Source organism: Grus americana, chromosome 3 (genome assembly GCF_028858705.1).
Source record: "Grus americana isolate bGruAme1 chromosome 3, bGruAme1.mat, whole genome shotgun sequence".
NCBI classification, from domain to species: domain Eukaryota; kingdom Metazoa; phylum Chordata; class Aves; order Gruiformes; family Gruidae; genus Grus; species Grus americana.
Genome location: NC_072854.1, coordinates 81761019 through 81777668, shown reverse-complemented (window position 1 = coordinate 81777668; position 16650 = coordinate 81761019). Strand labels below are relative to the sequence as shown.

The following is a 16650-nucleotide window of genomic DNA, read 5'->3' as shown; positions in this document are numbered from 1 at the left end:
ATGAAAGCTGATGTGACTTCTTTTCTTCCATGGGAGAATTTTATATTTTAATAGTAAATTTGAAAATTGGGAATCCTTCTCTGAAAGCTGTACCTTGTCTGTGTATGACACTTCTCTGAGTCCTGACTATTGAAAAAGATTTGTTTTATGTTTTCTTATGTTCAGATTTTAACAAAAGTAGTGACATACTGGGTTCTGGATATATATGGTATGGTATCATGTCTTTGAGTCCTCCTCACTTTCTGCAAATATCTAATTTAGTCATCTTAAGTAGTGAAAATTAAATCATCAGTTAAAGCAAAGAAATCTTGCTGCAACATGAAATAAATGCTCACACTCTCAGGAAAAGACTGTAATAAAGATTGTTTTTCAGGGATGCAATGCAATTTTCTTTCATTAGTGTTCCTTTTTTGGTGTCAAAAAGATTTTTGCTCTTCTCTCCATTTTTTAATATTATGCACTAGAGAAGAAGTAGGGAAAATTTAAAACTTTATAATAATGTGACTTTATTTCTCACATACGTTGTCTAGGCACTGTTAATTTGGCTCATTCTAAATGAGAACTGTACCAGAATAAATTGAATTACATGTCTTCTTGTAGAAGGCCAACTTTAAAATCTCTTGTTGATTTTTAATTTAACAGAAAAAACGTTAGATGTGTTGCTTTTGGCAAGACAACAAGCCATAAAATTTTACGTAGCATGCAGCACTATGAAGTTGGTGCCAACTGTACACGAATACTGTTTAATTGGTGGCAATTCTCCAAGTAGTCATTGGCCTGATGAATGACACAGAAGTGCCCTCCCCTGCCTCAACCTGCATGTCAATGTGTTGGGTTCCTTTCTGAAGAAAATGCCTGTGAATGTAGAATACCACCGTTTTGCTTAGTTGGATAGAATTTGCAATTAAGCCTCTCTTTGCTTAGCTTTGCTATTCTCACCATCTGCTTCTGGGTATGAATTTTCACTGACTTGTTTGCTATACATTTCCAAGCTGTTTACAGAATATGAGCCTAATGAGCTGATCCTATTATATTGAAGGTAAAACCGTGTATTTTATAGGCCCTGATGGAAAAATACGTACTGTATGAATTGTTTATATCTTCTTCGATACATTTTTAGAAATAAAATGTTAAAATCCCAAATCAGTGTGATACATGGCACTCATTCTATGTGCAGGAGGAGTTTTAACTGAGTGCTGCCAAACTGGGAAAAATCTGCAAAAGCTGTTCTTGTTTATAATTTTTTTGCATTTTTAAAACTGTGTTACTAAGGAATTTTTTTTTTAACTATGTTTCTATTCTAAAATATGGAAAACACCGAAGCATTTATTTTTAAGTTCTTTTCAGCCTCATCTCTCTAGTATAAAAAAGAAATCATTAATGCCTCTTTCTCTCAAATATCAATTTCTCACTGAAACAGTAAGCTCCTCATTTCCCCCTTTATATCTTCAAAATATGATTAGTGATTTTGATTGCCCAACTTGGAAGGGATCTGATATCCAGAGAGTTTTGAACTTGCCTTTTCTCAGTGCTTATAATCTAAACAGAGGAGACAGAAAGCAATATGGATATCAGGAGTCAAGACTGAGAGTTTCAGTTGACAAACATGACCTATGACGTTGTTTGTAAAAAAATATTAATGAGCGAGGGACTGAGGAGAAGGCAGAAGGGCGTATATTACCGGAGATTTGGAGAAAGAAGATAGTCTATCACAGCTACCTGCTAGTTAAAACTTGTGCAAATCCATCTCCCTGTGTTTTACTCAATTGTTTGTGTTAGCCATCTGCAATGTCTTATCTTGCAGAATCATAGAAACAGAGAATAGTTGAGGTTGGAGGGGATCTCTGAAGATTGTTGAGTCCAATTCCATTGCTCAAAGCAAGGTCAACTAGAGCATATTGCTCAGGGACATGTTTACTGGGTTTTGAGTATCTCCAAGGATGGAGACTCCACAGCTTCATTTCCAGTGTGCAATCATCCTTACAATAACAAATGTTTTTACTTATGCTTAAATGGAATTTCCTGTATTTCAATTTGTGCACATTGCCTCCTGTGCTTTCACTGGATACAACTCAGAATTTGTCATCTTTTCTCCCCATCACTCCATCAGATATTTATACACATTGATAAGATCCCTCCAGAGCCTTCTCTTTCACAAGCTGAACAATGCCATTGCTCTCAGCCTCTCCTTGTGTTTCAGATCCTCTGATCCCTTAACCATCTTTGTAACTCTTTGCTGGACTTGCTCCAGTATGTTCATGTCTTGTACCCTGGTATCAGGTTTATGAGAAATTTACAGGTAGTAGTTTTGGATGTAAAATAGGACTATCTGGAGAACTAGAATCCATTTCACCTTCATTTGACAAGAAATGTCACTGTCCTTGGAGAATCCATGCATGGCTATATAGGATAGAATTGGGTCTCTGTGAGTGATTTCCAACACCTGTCTGTAAGGTTAAGGCAGGTGTGCCAGCTCATCAGGAGAGAACTTTTTTACTGTCACGTAGCTCTAGTAATTATCAAATAACACTCAAAACAGGCATACACATATTTCCTTCAAAGTTGGGGATCCATCAGTCCTTGATCCACACGCTGTACATGTCTAGAAGAATGGTGGTTCAAAAGCAGGAGAAAGCTTCACAGATGTGCTCCATTAATTATTGCTTTCATTCACAGCTGTTTTTAGAGATTTTCTTCTAAGAAATGATACTTCAGTCTATCTGACATATGTAGAACAGTAGATTTGGAGGCTGAAATAAGCACCTTGAAAGTTTGACTCATCCTACAGAGCATATGATCTTCTGACAGTTGGAGTTTTTTTCTCTGTATTTCAGCCTTATTTCTCAGGGTAGATATTGGTAGTTTATAAAAAATTTTTACTTTAAATGCCATAATCTGGGTTTTCAAGTTTTTGTCTACTGTGCATAGATATAAAAACACATTCATCTTTGTTTCTACAAGAATCAGTTGTATTAAAAATTAGCATACATTTGCAAGAATATAAATATAATTTTAGCAAAAAAAAAAATCATGAAAAATTCCCATATATCATTTTATTGATGCCTGTCTTTCAGATATTGAGATAATCAGCTCATCTTACTTACTACATTGAAACTTGTGTCTGTCTTGGTTTAACTACCATTATATATTAAAAGAAACTGTTTAAGAACTGCTTAAGAAACAACTTCTAGAAAGTTTAGAAAACAAAGAAAAACTTTAAGCAAAATTTCCGGGGATGGCTGAGAAACAGAAGCTAAAGTACAACCACTGTAAATGATGTAGGAGTGGTAGTTTCCACCTGTTGGTCTACACAAGTAACAGATTTTTTTCCTGCTGTTGTAGGTAATTTTGAAAATGGACATATTTTAGTAACTATGACTGAAACTGTCTATGGGCCATTCTTAAGTACTACTGCATTTCTTTTGAGGTGGTTTTATTCTCTTGAACTTTGCAAACTCTTTCTTACAAATAAAATAGGTGTAATGACTTTCTGTATTTTCCAGTCCTGATGCTTGTTCCTCTTAAATGATTGTGATCATCTTTGACAATTGTATTTCTAGGGCTTTTTTTTTTAAGTAACAGATAACCAGCAGAGTATAGAATGTTTGGAAAAATGTTTTTAGGAAGTAGAAGGGTTTACTGTGTGGAAGAGTTCAAATCTCCCTCAAGGGTGTTTGCCATAAGCTGGTGGGATAGTTCACAGGGCCCTCAGATTATTTAGTTTGGGTTTTTTTTTAATTAAGTTTTCTGAGCTAGAAAGAAGTCAGGTCTAGAATTGCTGGCAGGATATTGCCAGTCTAACAACACTTGAAGTGGGTTAAAGCAGAAGAGCCTGAAACTGAACTTTTGGTTGTAAAAGCAGAATTTGAATGTACCAAAGCTTTTAATTACCCCCCTTGCTACTAACCTAAGAAGGCTGCAAATACCCGAAAACTCTAGATTATGGTGTGTTTCAGAGGTAAGTGAAAGAACTAGGACTAAGAAAATATAATGATATTAGTTGAAAGCCCTGTCACTTGCAAAAGTTAATCCTCTCTACCTAACAAAAAATAAAATGGTAGAAAATGCTTAACTTTACTGTCAGAATGACTGTACTTCTAACATAAAAGTATAGCGTAGATCAATTAAGTAAATTCTGTACACGAGAACTTATGCAGTATTCTTTGAAAGCCTTTCCCTGTTCCATTTGAAGATGTACCTCATCCTCACCGTGTTACTAAAATTGCCCTAATGACTCCTGTAAGCAAACATTCTGGCAGTTGTCAAGAGCTCTGCGCAGCATTGAGAAGATTTTTACTACGCGGCATGTGTATGTCCTGCTTAAGTGGAGAAAGCCATTTAAAACATCTTCAATTTGGCATCTACAATAGTGTTTTGCTGAGAAAAGACTTAGACAAATTTTGTGCCATTCATCTCATTTACCTGCATTCATGATTCAACCCAACAGGTACTGTAGCTGACAGGCACTGCAGTGTAAACCTTGGAGCATATTTGGAGTGTTCATGTAGCTAGACCCTGGTAGTTAGAATATGGCTTACAAGTTGGGTTTAGGCTATTTGTTATTACAATTTGGATACTAAATGTCACATCTCAGAAGCTCCTGGACTTCAAATTGTTCATTTGGTCCATCAGTTGAAGTAAAATATAGATGTAACCACTTAGAGTATGCTCGAAGGAATCTTTATCTTTATCAGAAGTATGGTCAATCTGTCATTTTCTTTTGTAAAAGAGAATAGGATGAAAGTTCCACATAGCAAAATTTAAAAGGTACCTCTGCAAATGCATTTCACCGAATTGATCTTAAGATCAGCATATTATCAGTCTAGGTGATTACTATGCTGTGTGCAGTTGCTGAAATTTGTTGATGTCTTTGTAGTCATTTGTAGCTTGATGTCTCAAATAAAGAAGGCAGGAGATACTAATTGAATGTCTTTTGCTGCTATGGGTAGTTGCTTTGAAGAATATCTTAGTTCCTCCCACTGAAGTAAAGAACAAAATGTTTCAAAGGACTCTTGATAACCTGGAAATCTGAAGTTTGAAAGAATCAGATGCCCCCTGAATCTGACTAGTGGAGGGATAAGTGAAGAATCTGTGGATGTTCTTTGCAGTAGTCAGTTAAATCTCCTATTCTTTCTTCCCTTTCTTTAAGCCTATTGGGGTTCCAAAGATGCTATTTCCGACCTAGAAAGATATTTTAGTGCATGCAATTGTTGTATTTAGCTTTTTCATTGAATCAAAGTAGATTTTTTTTTCCTATTTGCTAAAGAAGGTGTATTTGTAAGTCATTAAATAGTATATCTATGGAGCCAAACTTTGTATTTGCCATTTAATTTGAAATTCAACTGATTGAATCATGTGAAATATCTTTCCTTGCTACTTCCTCATGACTGATTCCTGTATCTCCTCATGTGTGGTCTTATTCCTAATCTTGTCTCTCCAGTATCTTAAAGACTACTTCAAAATCAGGATTCATTCTGAACTCAATCCTTTCAGAGCTCAAAGACTTAGATCTCCATTTGGTATTGTTCCCCTGCTTCATTTGTCCTCTCTGTTACTTGTCATTTCCATTTCTTAAGTTGGAGCATAATACAACTTTTACATCCTAACCATTGGTTTTCCAGCTCTTCTTCATCTTACAGTCTTATTGTGAATTTTGAAGGTTTTTCTCTTTAATGGCACAAAAATCTTTCCTCTTTATCTATTTTTCCTAGTGATTCTTCTCTTGCCAACAGCTTCTCAAGCCTTTATTCCCCATAATTGTTGTCTTTTGATGTAGCTGTTTTCCTGTTCTCCGGGATTTGGAAATGTGACTTGTTCTGCTTGTGCCCTAGTTTCCATCAGCAGAGACTGCAGGGGTTGTTACTGCCTTACTGATCATACACGTAAGCCAGACACCTTCGTTGTTTTGGGTTTTTTCCTCCTCTTTTATTTCATGACTAGCTCCTTTCATCCAACATCCAGTCTGCATTTCTCTTGTCTTTTTCATACAACAATGCAGGCTTAGAGGCTCTTAGGAGGCCTTCAAATTGTTTGTCAGCTCACTGACACAAAGATTCTGTTTAAAACTGAACAGTAACAAAGATCAGAAGGACAATGAGTGTATCTTCATAAGGAAGGATTGTCAGCTTCAACTCTTCAGCTCTGTGAAGGGACTGCCAGAGTTATTACTTGCCTTAAACCTGGAGTGATAAAGTGGGCAGCAGCCTTATCTAAGGTTGCCGTAAATAATCACATACATCTATTGTGCTATGAAATTATTTTAAAGGAAAACTGATTTACTATTTTTCAAATGACAGCTCTTTCTTTTTTAATGCAGTGTGACTACTGTTAATAGGTTTCTGAGATGTCAGAACTTTTTTGTCTTGACTTTTTGACCAGAGTCCTCTTAGACTATTTGAATCTTATCCAATGTCTTGGACTTGCGCGGTAGTTGATATAGGGAGTCAATGGAGTCGAGGGGTTACCTCCAGAAGGCACTTCAGGGGGTCAGAGAAGGGGAAATGTATGCATATCTTATTTAACTACATGGTGCATCTAAGCAAAACTAAGCTACTAAATTCGGCTTTCCAGTTAAGTCCCTACAATTATGTGACATTAATCTATGTTTTATTATGTGGATTTAATAGATTGCATGATGGGTCTTCAGTCTCATTGTGACACCTTGTGGGAACTGCTGTAGTGTAGGAACAAATATGCATTGTAATAGAAGTCATCGCTTTCAAACATAAAGTTTGATTTAGAAGAATGCAATTACTTACTGTACTGCTAGATATAAAGACTCATTATTGAGCAAGACTAAATGTTTTTTGAATTGAAATGGTGATAGTAAGGGATAATTTATTGGTGTGATACAACTGGTGAACACCAGTTATTTCTTCTCTATCCCTACATCCCACTTAGTGGTTCAGATCTGTGATACAGTGAACTGACATTAAATTCTAACCAGTTATTCTAGTTCTGTTATTACCTGAACCAATCCTTCATGATGCATGAAATCTGTAGATAGTTAGGGTCCAAATACTGAAATCATACCAAGTAGTTGATAGTGGTAGGATATAACTGAAAAGGAGGCTTTTGTGTAGTTATCAAGGTGGCAAACTGCTGATCATAGTATACAAAAGCTTCTGACTTTTCTGTGGAGGCTCACATTTACCTTTTTTAACTAGCATCCTTGCCTAATGAAGGCCCTGCACAGAGCCTTTTAGTGAACCTTTATGTGGAATCTTAAATTAATATTGAAAGACTTGGTTGACGTAGTTTGAAAAATGTAATGGACTGCTTGATAATTCTTTCAGAACATAATGCTCCTTACAGTAACTTTTGAATATTGCAGATTATTATAGTGGGCTCTTAAATTTTAATATGCAGTCATGACCTGCTAGCTGTATCATAGAGTCATGCTCTGTGTAATTGCAGAGTAGGTTTTATTAACCAAATTTTTTATAGGATAATATGGCTCTTGAACCAAAGATATTAGTAAGAGTCTGTGCTTCGTGTTGAAGGATTGATTTAATTAATGCCAAACTATAGTGAAGGACAGGAAGTGCTATGATTTCTGATGTGTGGTTAAGACTTAGTCACACTTGCTTGATAAATAACGCAAGTCCATTTTTCAAAATGTTGTATTGAATGTAATTGGGAAAGATGTTTGATATCCTATACTTGTTTAACATAAATTTAAATATCTTTTTAAGATCATAAAATATAGATTTGTCTTTATGTATTCTTTAAAGTGACTTTTAAAAAAAATAAATTTAAAATTAAAATTAAAAAATTAATTAAAAGCTATCATTCAATACCAGAGCCAAGGTATATTCTTTATCCAGTGGAATAAGTAACAATATTATAAATACAAATTAGATAATGGTCCAAATAAATATTTAATAGGAAATTGCATTTAATTTGGAGGGGGTTTTTTAAGCAAGATAACTTGCCGTTTCATCCATGGTGGTGGGTGGGGACCCTTATTTGGATTACAGGCATGAATTAATCGATTCTCTTTGTTTCTGATACTGGAGGTAGCTACAAATTTGACTTTACATATCCCAGTATACTGCAGTATCTGTTCTTTAGGCAGTGCTTGTGAAGCAATAGAACATAATTTTTTCTATAAATGTCGAACTGATGGGCTTGGAACTTTTAAATTAAACTTAAAAAGTCTGTGTGACAAAGGAAGCCATATAAAGTAGTTCCATTTAAACTATGGAAATTTGGGAAGACGGTCAGTTACAACAGTCATATTGGAGCTCTGTTTTGAGTTTAAAAGTAACATTGTTAGATTTTTATAGTGATTTGAAATAGGGTTGTTTTGTAAGCCTTTTTTGCAGGAACCATTTTTCCGTTTATCAGAGGAATATATTTTAGTGATGTAAAAAACCACAAAATTTTACAAAATCTTAAATCCTTATTCTTTGCAGGAAAGTTTGTTGTTTGCTATTTTATATCATGCTTTAGCTATCCAGTTAGCAAGCTGAGTCTAACTAAATAGTAGTAACAATCCCTTTTGCCTTCAAAATGCATGGCTATATTTACAGCACTTAAAGTACTTTATGGGGCGTATCTAATAAGGGATACAATGACAATTACATGCTATAACTTTCTCAATTACCAAGACAAACTGTGAAATCGATATCCTAATAATTAAAGTTGGGGAGGGGATGGTTTGTTTCTAACACTTAAGGTCTACAGGAATGAAGAAAGGAAGTGAAAATTCTGAGAAATCAGCAGAAGAATGATTGAAATTGTAGCCTACATAATTGTTCAACTTCCTAGTCAAATAATGATGAACGGTGCATATATGGCCACATGAGAAATTATGCAGTGCACTAAATGAATATTAACCTTACTATGTCATCTGGGCTTTCTTTGTTCTGTTTATTTTTTATATAAAGCTTTATGAAAGTCTTTAATTGAGTAATCAATCTTAGGCTATTTTTTCCTTTAAGAACTCTCTGCATTCACATAACATTGATCTGCTCTGGAAATGAATCAAGGTTACGTTGCTAGAGGCTATCGTCTCTTACACCTTGGTGTCATTTCTTGCAGGCAGTGAAGGAAGCAGGGAACTTTATGAAGAGAAGAATGGTCTTGGGATATAAGCAGTTGAATATTGCACTGGAGAAATGCATTCTACGTATGCTTCTGCAGTAGAAACATTTGTGCGATTCTATGCAATTTGCTTTACTTGGCCTTTCCACAGTGTTCATCATTCTAAGAACCCAATGCATGTTTTGTGGTTTTCAGAAGTGTGAAAGAATTTTAAAAAATAGATAACTGAAGTAGTTTGAAGTGGTGCTCTGAATAAATGGGGCCTTTTCAGGGCAGGGGGAAGGCTACAGATCTATCAAATTGACCTTCTGAAATTAATTGATAATTTTATAATATTAGTTTCTCTGTAGTTCCATTCCTCGTCTATGGAAGGAGACTATTAGCGTTCTTACCTGCATAGGGAAGCTACAACTAGAAAATCATTCTTGTGAAATTCTCTGATGCTATGAGATAAGAGGAGCTGGAAAGAAATGAGTTTTATAGCCAGTGAAAGTATGCAGCCATCAAATGCTTTCTTATCACAAATTGGTGCAGAAAAATGCAACTGAATATCTGACAAATATTAAAACATAATGATAGTTATATATTGAGTAGTAGCTCTTCAATGAATGCCTTTTATATGCATGGAATGAGGTAGAGTTCTTTGCTAAAAGCAAAAGAGAAAGTATATGATTTTACTTCACTGACAGAAATAAGACAGATTAAAGTTAAATGTGCAACAAAAATAATTTTGAAATGTCTTACCTTCTGCGTTCTTAAGCTTGCAGCATTAGTGTTCTTTTGATGTACAGTTATAGCTTGACCCTTTAGATTTAAAAAAATAAATAATATATAATAAATATAAGAAATTCCAGCATGTCCAGCAATGCTTTGTCAACAGAGTTTACTCATGTCAAATTTTACTGGTGAGTTTAATACTGATATTTCTGATCATAGAATAACCTTGAAAAAACAGGAATTCTGAGTTCTGTTTTGGAGTATTCTAGTGACCCCTGTTCAGCTCCTCTTTATCACGGTGTCTTCTAGCCTACATCGGCTACTAATCTCCACTCTCAATGCTTAATATATGTTTTATAGTTCTTTATTTACCTTTTTCATATGTTTGAGTGCCAGCAGGGACTGGAATTTAATGCTACAGGATAAACAGTTTAGTACCACAAAATTCAGCAGCCTGGAGCATTTGGCTGGATCAGACTATGTAACTGCTGCAGTTGCACACCCATCTTCTCTCCAACAACCTTGAATAACATAGTTAGCATTTTTATAATATCTTTTTTTTTTTATCTGCTTACCAGAACACTGACAATGAAAACGTTCTTTTGGTGTTTGGTTCAGAAACTTTGGGGCACAGTAATTTAATATATGAGAATCTATACAATTTATTTGAACCACACATTTGTAGCTAAGTCATTTGTGCCAAAACATTTTCCGGATTAAGACTGTGTAAACACGTACACACACTTTCTCTAGGTGATTTTAATTTAGTTGGAAATAGTGAATGTTCAGTTTTCAACAAAAGCAAGCCTGATCAAGACTCAGCTCAAGGGATAGCGCAGAATTGTAGTTGAGACAGAGAAGCAAATTTTCACTATTTTGTACTTAAACTTTACATGTTGCATTAGAATTATTTAGTGTATGTCCTTTATAGATGTTAATTTAGTAAGCACTACCTATCAGACAAATAATGGAGATGGTATGTGAGAATATAAACTATCTGCAATGATAATCAGTGCAGACTTAAAGTGGGTGTGAAGCTTCTATTAACTAATTTCTGAAAGAGTAACCCTTAATTCAAATCCAGCCTGAGTCTACACCAAGACTCCCACTGGCAGACTGATCTTTTGGGGAACACTGTCACTACTTTTACCTGAGTTTACACTTTCTGGGAATGCTGTTTAGTATTTAACTGCACTGTAAGCTTCAAGCAGAGGTTGTAAGCCAGACTGTTTCTGATTTGTCTCTTTCTGCTGCCTCGTTTCTCTTCCAAGCATAGAGACCCCCAGGAAGAGAGACATTAGAAAGTGCGGTTTGAAAACAAATAGAAAAATATTTAGATGCCACTTAATCATTTGCATTGCAGTGTGTATGTTCTGTCATTCAGTGGGGATAAGGCAGAATTCTACAGGGAAGTTCTCAATACCAGTAAGAAACGTTTAGTTTGCTGCATTTGGATATGTAATTTTTTACAGTAAGAATTTATTTATATTTATCAAATTTAAACAACTAAAGCTGTTGTAGAAGAACTTGATGTTTGCTGCTTTCTGAATGCTTTGCTTCTACGAGTCTTCATTATGTAAAACTCAAGCTGCAGATTAATTTATAAAAGCTGCAGATTAATTTATAAAAGCTTAATATTTTCTCCTTTTTGAAGGGCAAGGAGAGAGTTCAAAAATTTTTGAGCACATGAGAGCAAATCCTTTATTTTGAAATGTTTCCTACCTGGTCAGCATGATAGTTTTGAAGCATTCGAAGGGTGGTACAATGCTATATGAACACCTTTAGGCACCCGGAAGAAAAATATGCATATACTTCTGACTGTAGAATGCAAGATTTCTTTTTCTGTTCCCTCCCGTGAGACTGATCAGCGTTTTTATTTGTCCCGCAGGGGTTGTTCAGAACTTTGTCGTATACCCATGGTGGAATACAAACTTGACAGTGAAGGCACCCCATGTGAGTATAAAACCCCTTTCAGAAGGAATACCACTTGGCATCGGGTGCCGACTCCCGCTGGGCAGCCTCTCTCTCGTGCCTCTCCAATCCTAGGAACATCTGACAGACTGCAGTGCCAGCAGCTTCTCCAGCAGGCTCAGACAGCCATTCCTCGCAGCACTTCCTTTGATAGAAAACTGCCAGATGGTGCAAGGTAACATGCTCTCCCTTTAATGCCTGTCATTTTCCTAATGTGCCTTACTTTAGGTAGCTCTGCTTTCCAGACCTTTGGTATACTTATTTTTTAAACCTTATTTTATTGAATTTTGACAGTAATTTTAATTCTGAGGGTGCATTAAAGAGCATTCATTGCTCCCAGTTCCCTCTACTTGAAACGAGTGACTTCTGTTGTTCGTGATGGAAGTGGACGGTACTGAGGATTCCTACCACTGTGGACAGCTAACCTTTCCCTTTAGTCCCAAATCAGTAAAGTGGGAAACTGCCTTCTGACTTTTTGATCTAAACAATGCCCTGTCCCTCACCTTTTGGGTGACTATTTAAACAAATAATGAACGTAAATATAATGAACTAATACCTTTAAAAATGAGTTATTTAATCTCATTACCAAGCTATTGGCATAGTTTCAAAGGGTTCTGTAACTCATTACCAGTCCTTAAGCTTTGCTTTGCTTTTAATTAAACAAAGCAGGGCTTGTGATTTGAATATGTAACACCTCTTAGATGATGGGATGGTATCCTTAAATGTTAGCTCTGTTCTAATTTAATCATAATTCTTCATAAGATAAAAATTTATTTTTAAAGTTAAAGATTTGTAAATACACTTGACCCTTGAATTATTTAGGCGAACTCTATGTCTTGAGTCGATCTCTCTGTCCTTTATTGTTTGCAATTATTTCTGCTTATGCCCTTTTTCCATGGGGTGATGTAGTTCTAATTTCCAAGGAAAAAAATACTGCATGTTGAAAATATCTAATTGATATGAAAATCCAAAATACCAGTCTTAAAAAAAAATTCTGGATGAAATAATGAAATACTGCTATTGCTATACTATCTTATTTAGTAGAAAAGAATTAGTGATTTTTTTACATTGTTTGAAATATATACAGGTAATAGTAGTACATATTTGAAAATATGTCTATATCATGGTCTGGGGAAGGCAGACTCTCAGTTATGACCATTTGATCATTTGTATTCTCCTTCTCCCCTACCCACCTCCTCACCCCCTGTAAAAAGGAGAGGTGCATTTCTGTAAGCATGTATATAACTTTATAGGATTTAAGCTTTTCCTAATGTCTTGTTACTGAAATTCTTAGTAATATCTGTCATAAAGGGACAATGTATCACATGTCTAGAAATAGTTCAGGATTTATGGAGCTTTACTAAGCATACTGTATGCCTATACAGAGAAAAAAGTGAAAGCTTTCTGACACATACATTTCCAAAAAACTTCGCAAACATAAGTTGCACTTCTCCTAACAGTGAAGCATGTGAAAAAATGCTAAGGCAGAGGCTATCTCTTGTCATGAAAAAATTCCTGTATCCCTTAAACAAAAGAAGTGCAATGCAGAAGTGCTGTTCTGGGGAAGACATGGTACAGAGTATAAATAATGAAAAGAGAGGAAAAATTATGAACTGTGACATGTGGGTCTTGAAACATGAAAAGAAAGGTACCTAATTGGCAAGGTCTTTCCACATGGGAAGAGGCATAGTTGATGGCTTGGCAGACAAATGGGCTTAAAACAAAAGAGTGTGAAGTACGGTTGATTTGTACTTACACAAGGGTGAAAATGTATACTCAGGCTAGGAAAATGATGAGATTTTAGAGGATCAGAGACCCAATATCAATTTAGACAAATTGAAGAGTGCAGACAGGGAGAAGCAGGTTGATAAAACAGGGAAGTTATAGCAACTGATCTGAAAATGAGTGAACATTGAGGTCAGTGATAAAATAGTTGGTCTTGGAGACAAAAAGAGGAAGAAGCAACAGAAATGTGAGCTAGATGCGGTGAAAGACTTAAGCAGCAACAGTTCAACTACTGTGACGTGTAAGAGTTAGGTGCCCAGACCCTGGAGTGAAATTAAAACCTGGGAGCTGAACACCTGTGCTCCTAGTACTGAGCACAGTTACTGAGGAGAGTTAAGTGCTTTGAGAAGGCAATCCAAATGTTTTGGTGTTGATCAAGGAGTGTCCTCTAGTCAGTAAGAAATACAAGGATATCCTTGAGCTCCACTCCTGTTTTTACAAAATGCCTAATTCTGTGACAGCTGCTTATAGCAAGTGCCTAAGAGTGAAGCTTCAGTCAGACTCAGTCTGGTTTCTCGTACGAAGAAGTCCCCGGGTACTTTAGTCCTTGAGACACACTTGTAGACGAGTGCGTCCTTTCACCTCGAGACTGGAATCCATTCCTGAGAGCAGGCAGCTGCAACTCTTCTGTAAAGGAACTGTGTGAGGCATTCACTGATGATTTCTGTGGTTCTTCTTTTGTAGCCACCTTTTGTTTAGTAGGTTAATGGCTAGACACTTGTCCAGCAAATGGGAGGCTTGGGATCTAGACATTCTTCAGCCTGGGATAGTACAAACCAATGTCTCTGTTTTGAGGACAGTGTCCTAAACGTCATTCTGGAGACTGAAAACACATGGGATCATAACTTACCCATTCCTTAATGCTGGTTCACTTAAGCTGTGCAAGAAATGCAAAGTTCTTGGTGGTAAGAAGCAAGAACATGCAAATGAATTCAACTGTAGCTTATAGACTATTTCACTTGATTGAGAGAGGCTCAGTACTGTCAAAACTTATCAGAGAGAGACATGCTGAAAAATTAGGCACTACGCTATCTACTTATTGTGTATGTGTTTGGCTGTTTGTTAGACAAAATATGATAGCTAATGTCTTTAAAATTTTCAAGCTGAACAGTAAAGTTGCTCATTGAATATCATGTCCTTGGGAAAGTGTTGTGCATAAATCCAAAACTGTCTCTTTTCACATCTTGCCTGAGTTCATACATTCATTTCTACATATAGCCTTTAAAAAAAAAAAAAGATATGGAAAAAAGAAGGGAAATACAGGGAATTCAAGGTAATATCACTGAGGGAAGTTGTATTGTAGTTAAGGACTGATACGCACAGAAGTGAAGGATAGTAGAGTGATCAAAACCAAATTTGAACATTGCATTTCAACTGCCTGGAAATTCAAGAAGAGTAATTAGAGACATTGTTAAGACAGGTAGCTCAACAGTTTAAATAATAAGTACAAAATTATACTATTGATGAAAATATTTTCTTATGCTCTTCTATGTTAAAGAATTAATAAAATAAAAAAGTATTGGTATTACCTCTTCTAAATTACTATGTTGAAAGTTGGAATACGTGCAAAGTGACTAACAGTCATTTCTGAACCATCATTAGAGCTTCCCACATGTAAATTTAGAGACCTAATCCAGCTGCTCTGACTCCTGAGTAATCCCACTTGTTCAGAAGTAAAGCTCGATGTAAGCAAAATAGGATTTGGCACTTAGTCTTTCTCTTTTTGTGCCTTTTTTGTGTATTCAGTTGGAAATACTTCATTAGTGATGAAATAAATAATATACTTGTTTAAGTTTCATGAAACTAAGATAAAACTGTAAATTCCAAAAATGAATACAATTAAGTGTTCCTACTGCATCTGCATTATTTATAAAATGAATGTATTTTATAAAAGAAGCATGGCCCAGTTTAAATCTGAAACCCCACAAATACTTCAGTGCACTGTTACTGACTCTAGTCAACATTACAGAAGTTCTCCAAGCAACCAGTCCTCCTCCAGTGACCCAGGACCCAGTGGGAGCAGCCAATGGAGACAGCAAGTGGGATATGACGGGTATTGGTGATTTTTTAAATTTTTTTTTTAATTTTGCTATAGCTCCCATGCATCTTCTTTCTGAAGGAAAATTTATGTGGATGTTCTACATCATAGGTTTGTTTGCACGATCTCTTAGTATATTTAAAGACGTGCAGGTTTACTGATCATTAGTGTAACAAGTATGCCAATACAATTTTAAAGCCATACTGCTTTAACTCTTTAGGACTAAATTGTTGTTTTACAATTCTGGTAAATATCAAATAGATCTTAGATTTGCTTTCCCAGAAACAGTGCAGAAATCAGCTAGTAACTCAGAACTGGAATAAAATAATAATTTCTCCTCCTTTTGCTTCAGTGGAAGAGTATTTGATTAAAAAAAAATCTTTATGGTCTTCAAAAGTTTTATTTCCTACTGTGCTTGTTCCAGTGGCATCCATTCCCTGGCATCTGTGCTCAAAAAGAGTAGCACTCTTTCAGAGGTCTCTTCTCTCTAAAAGGCTGTATAGATGGTTCTTTCACATCCCTGTTAATCCCTTGGTGCTGAAGTTTCAGAAGTTAGCTATCTGTGTATAAAAGACCACCTCAATATACCGTCCATGTTATAAGAATATTATGTGAGACATCTGTTCTCAATTACTTAAATTTATCATTTTGTTGTATAAATATAGCTGCCGAAAACACTCCTGTTATAAAATGAGCTATGGCAGTATCTACGTAGCATAATATAAAAGCATTCCAGACGTGCCACTTGGCTTTCAGAAGCTACTTTTCAGAAAAAGTGTGAATATTGAAAACATCAGCTTGACTCCTTGTCTGTAAGTTTAATATTGCTTTGGCATGACTGTTTGCGGATAAGATATTCCGTGTAGCAGATATATATGCAATATCTTGGAGACTCTTCAAGGAATTTCAGAATACTCGCTGAAATCTGTGGCAGCTAAATAGATGCTAATAATTCAAATAAAACTATAGCAATTTTTTTGACAGTAAACATATGAAAATGTATCTTGTGTCATTTTTCCAGCACAGTTATTTCTAACAGCAGTCTTGGTTTTACTGTGTTGCTTTGTGACATAATTTAACTTTTGCAATAC

The 16650-nt window shown here is 35.6% G+C and overlaps 1 protein-coding gene across 8 annotated transcripts in view; it reads left to right on the top strand.

The window, feature by feature from the left end:
• The window catches only part of SIPA1L2 (signal induced proliferation associated 1 like 2), a 224505-nt gene that overhangs the window by 175218 nt on the left and 32637 nt on the right, over positions 1–16650 (top strand). For all 8 annotated transcript variants that reach the window (XM_054821154.1, XM_054821160.1, XM_054821159.1 and 5 more), the window contains 2 exons: positions 11654–11911; positions 15491–15574. In XM_054821154.1, coding sequence (XP_054677129.1) covers positions 11654–11911; positions 15491–15574 — 342 coding nt within the window. The remainder of the gene's footprint in view (positions 1–11653; positions 11912–15490; positions 15575–16650) is intronic.